General features: G+C 58.1%; 1 protein-coding gene across 1 annotated transcript in view; it reads left to right on the top strand.

Moving 5' to 3' along the window:
- LOC108804136 (kazal-type serine protease inhibitor domain-containing protein 1-like) overlaps window positions 1-2,105 on the top strand; it is a gene marked incomplete at its 3' end in the record, with an annotated part of 5,040 nt that extends 2,935 nt beyond the window's left edge. The window contains exons 2-3 of the mRNA XM_018575898.1: window positions 915-1,075; window positions 1,958-2,105. Coding sequence (XP_018431400.1) covers window positions 915-1,075; window positions 1,958-2,105 — 309 coding nt within the window. The remainder of the gene's footprint in view (window positions 1-914; window positions 1,076-1,957) is intronic.
- Window positions 2,106-2,270: the final 165 nt, after the last annotated feature.

Raw genomic sequence — 2,270 nt, forward strand, 5'->3', positions numbered from 1 at the left:
ACCATAGAACCTGAGGCCAGCCGGTACCATAGAACCTGAGGCCAGCCGGTACCATAGAACCTGAGGCCAGCCGGTACCATAGAACCTGAGGCCAGCTGGTACCATAGAACCTGAGGCCAGCCGGTACCATAGAACCTGAGGCCAGCCTGTACCATAGAACCTGAGGCCAGCCGGTACCATAGAACCTGAGGCCAGCCTGCACCATAGAACCTGAGGCCAGCCGGTACCATAGAACCTGAGGCCAGCCTGTACCATAGAACCTGAGGCCAGCTGGTACCATAGAACCTGAGGCCAGCCTGCACCATAGAACCTGAGGCCAGCCGGTACCATAGAACCTGAGGCCAGCCTGCACCATAGAACCTGAGGCCAGCCGGTACCATAGAACCTGAGGCTAGCCGGTACCATAGAACTACATGTCCCATGACTCTCCATGCCCAGCCCATAATGCCTTTGTAGTCTCCCCCCGGGGCCCAGGTGTCATGGCGGCTGCAGGAGGACCTTACAAGGGGGTGTGGCCAGTCTAGGAGGGACATGGATTTTGTGGGGGGGTTTGGAGACGAGGGCTCAATGATGATGGGAGAAGTGAGGTCTGTCCTCTGCCATGGTCCTCCCCCATATGTCCTCATGGGCGGGATCTCTTCCATCATGGTGGACTCGGATGAATCGGGGGGACTCAATATTTCGGGGGGGGGGGGGTATTTTGTCAACTGAGGGGGCCACACCTACTGAATTCCAGCAAAGATTGTAACCTCCAATATAAATTCCAGACAGAGGGGCCCCAGAGAAGGAGCGAGGGGGCCACAGGAACCTGACTAACATGTTTCAGGATGTAGGTCCTCAGCTGGAGGCCAATGGGGGAGAAGGCGGGGGAAGGGGGGATCTGTGTAATGTGACATTGTCTCCTCTCTCCCCAGCTCCGGTCCTCCTCAGCTCCCCGCGGGATACGGACGCTGTGATTGGTCAGACGGTGATTCTGGGCTGTGAGGTCTCAGCTCAGCCAGTGGCGGAACTGGAATGGAGGAAGGACGGCATTGAGGGGCCCCTCCCGGGGGACAGCGGCCACATCATCGTCCAGGTACACAGGTCCACAGTCCCCGTATACACAGGGGGACCCCCCCCTATACACAGGGACCCCCATATACACAGGGACCCCCCATATACACAGCCACCCATCCCTATACACAGGGACCCCCCATATACAGGGGGCCCCCTATACAGAGGTACCCCCATATACACAGGGACGCCCATATACACAGGGACCCCCCATATACACAGGGACCCCCCATATACACAGGGACCCCCCATATACACAGGGACGCCCATATACAGGGGGCCCCCTATACAGAGGGACGCCCATATACAGAGGGACCCCCCATATACACAGCCACCCACCCCTATACACAGGGACCCCCATATACAGGGGGCCCCCTATACAGAGGGACCCCCATATACACAGGGACACCCATATACAGGGGGCCCCCTATACAGAGGGACGCCCATATACAGAGGGACCCCCCATATACACAGCCACCCACCCCTATACACAGGGACCCCCATATACAGGGGGCCCCCTATACAGAGGGACCCCCATATACACAGGGATGCCCATATACAGGGGGCCCCCCATATACACAGGGACCCCCCCATATACACAGGGACGCCCATATACACAGGGACGCCCATATACAGGGGGCCCCCTATACAGAGGGACCCCCCATATACACAGCCACCCACCCATATACACAGGGACCCCCCATATACAAAGCCACCCACCCATATACACAGGAAGTCCCCCATATACACAGGAAGTCCCCCATATACACAGGGACCCCCCATATACACAGGAAGTCCCCCATATACACAGGAAGTCCCCTATATACACAGGAAGTCCCCTATATACACAGGAAGCCCCCCTGATTTCTGGTACTCATGAGCCCCCCATATTCTCTCTCCTCAGTCTCGGGGGGGTCCTCACAGACATCATGTGACCGGCTGGCTGCAGATCCACAACGTGCGCCAACGTGACGCCGGAACCTACACCTGTCATGGCCGAAATGTGTACGGAGAGGTGGCGGCGTCATCCCAGCTCAGCGTCATCTCACCCGGTAAGTGGGCGGAGTCTGTGACACCCAGCAGGGGGAGGGGCCAACTCACAGCACCCTTCTCTATGTATCACCCTACAGGGGGAGGGGCCAACTCAGAGCACTTTGTGTCTCCCTCTACATCATTCCCTCCCTGTATGATCTCTGCCCCTCCTGCACCATGTCCCC

Source organism: Nanorana parkeri, unplaced genomic scaffold (genome assembly GCF_000935625.1).
Source record: "Nanorana parkeri isolate BGI_ZX_2015 unplaced genomic scaffold, ASM93562v1 scaffold5369, whole genome shotgun sequence".
Classification (NCBI taxonomy): Eukaryota; Metazoa; Chordata; class Amphibia; order Anura; family Dicroglossidae; genus Nanorana; species Nanorana parkeri.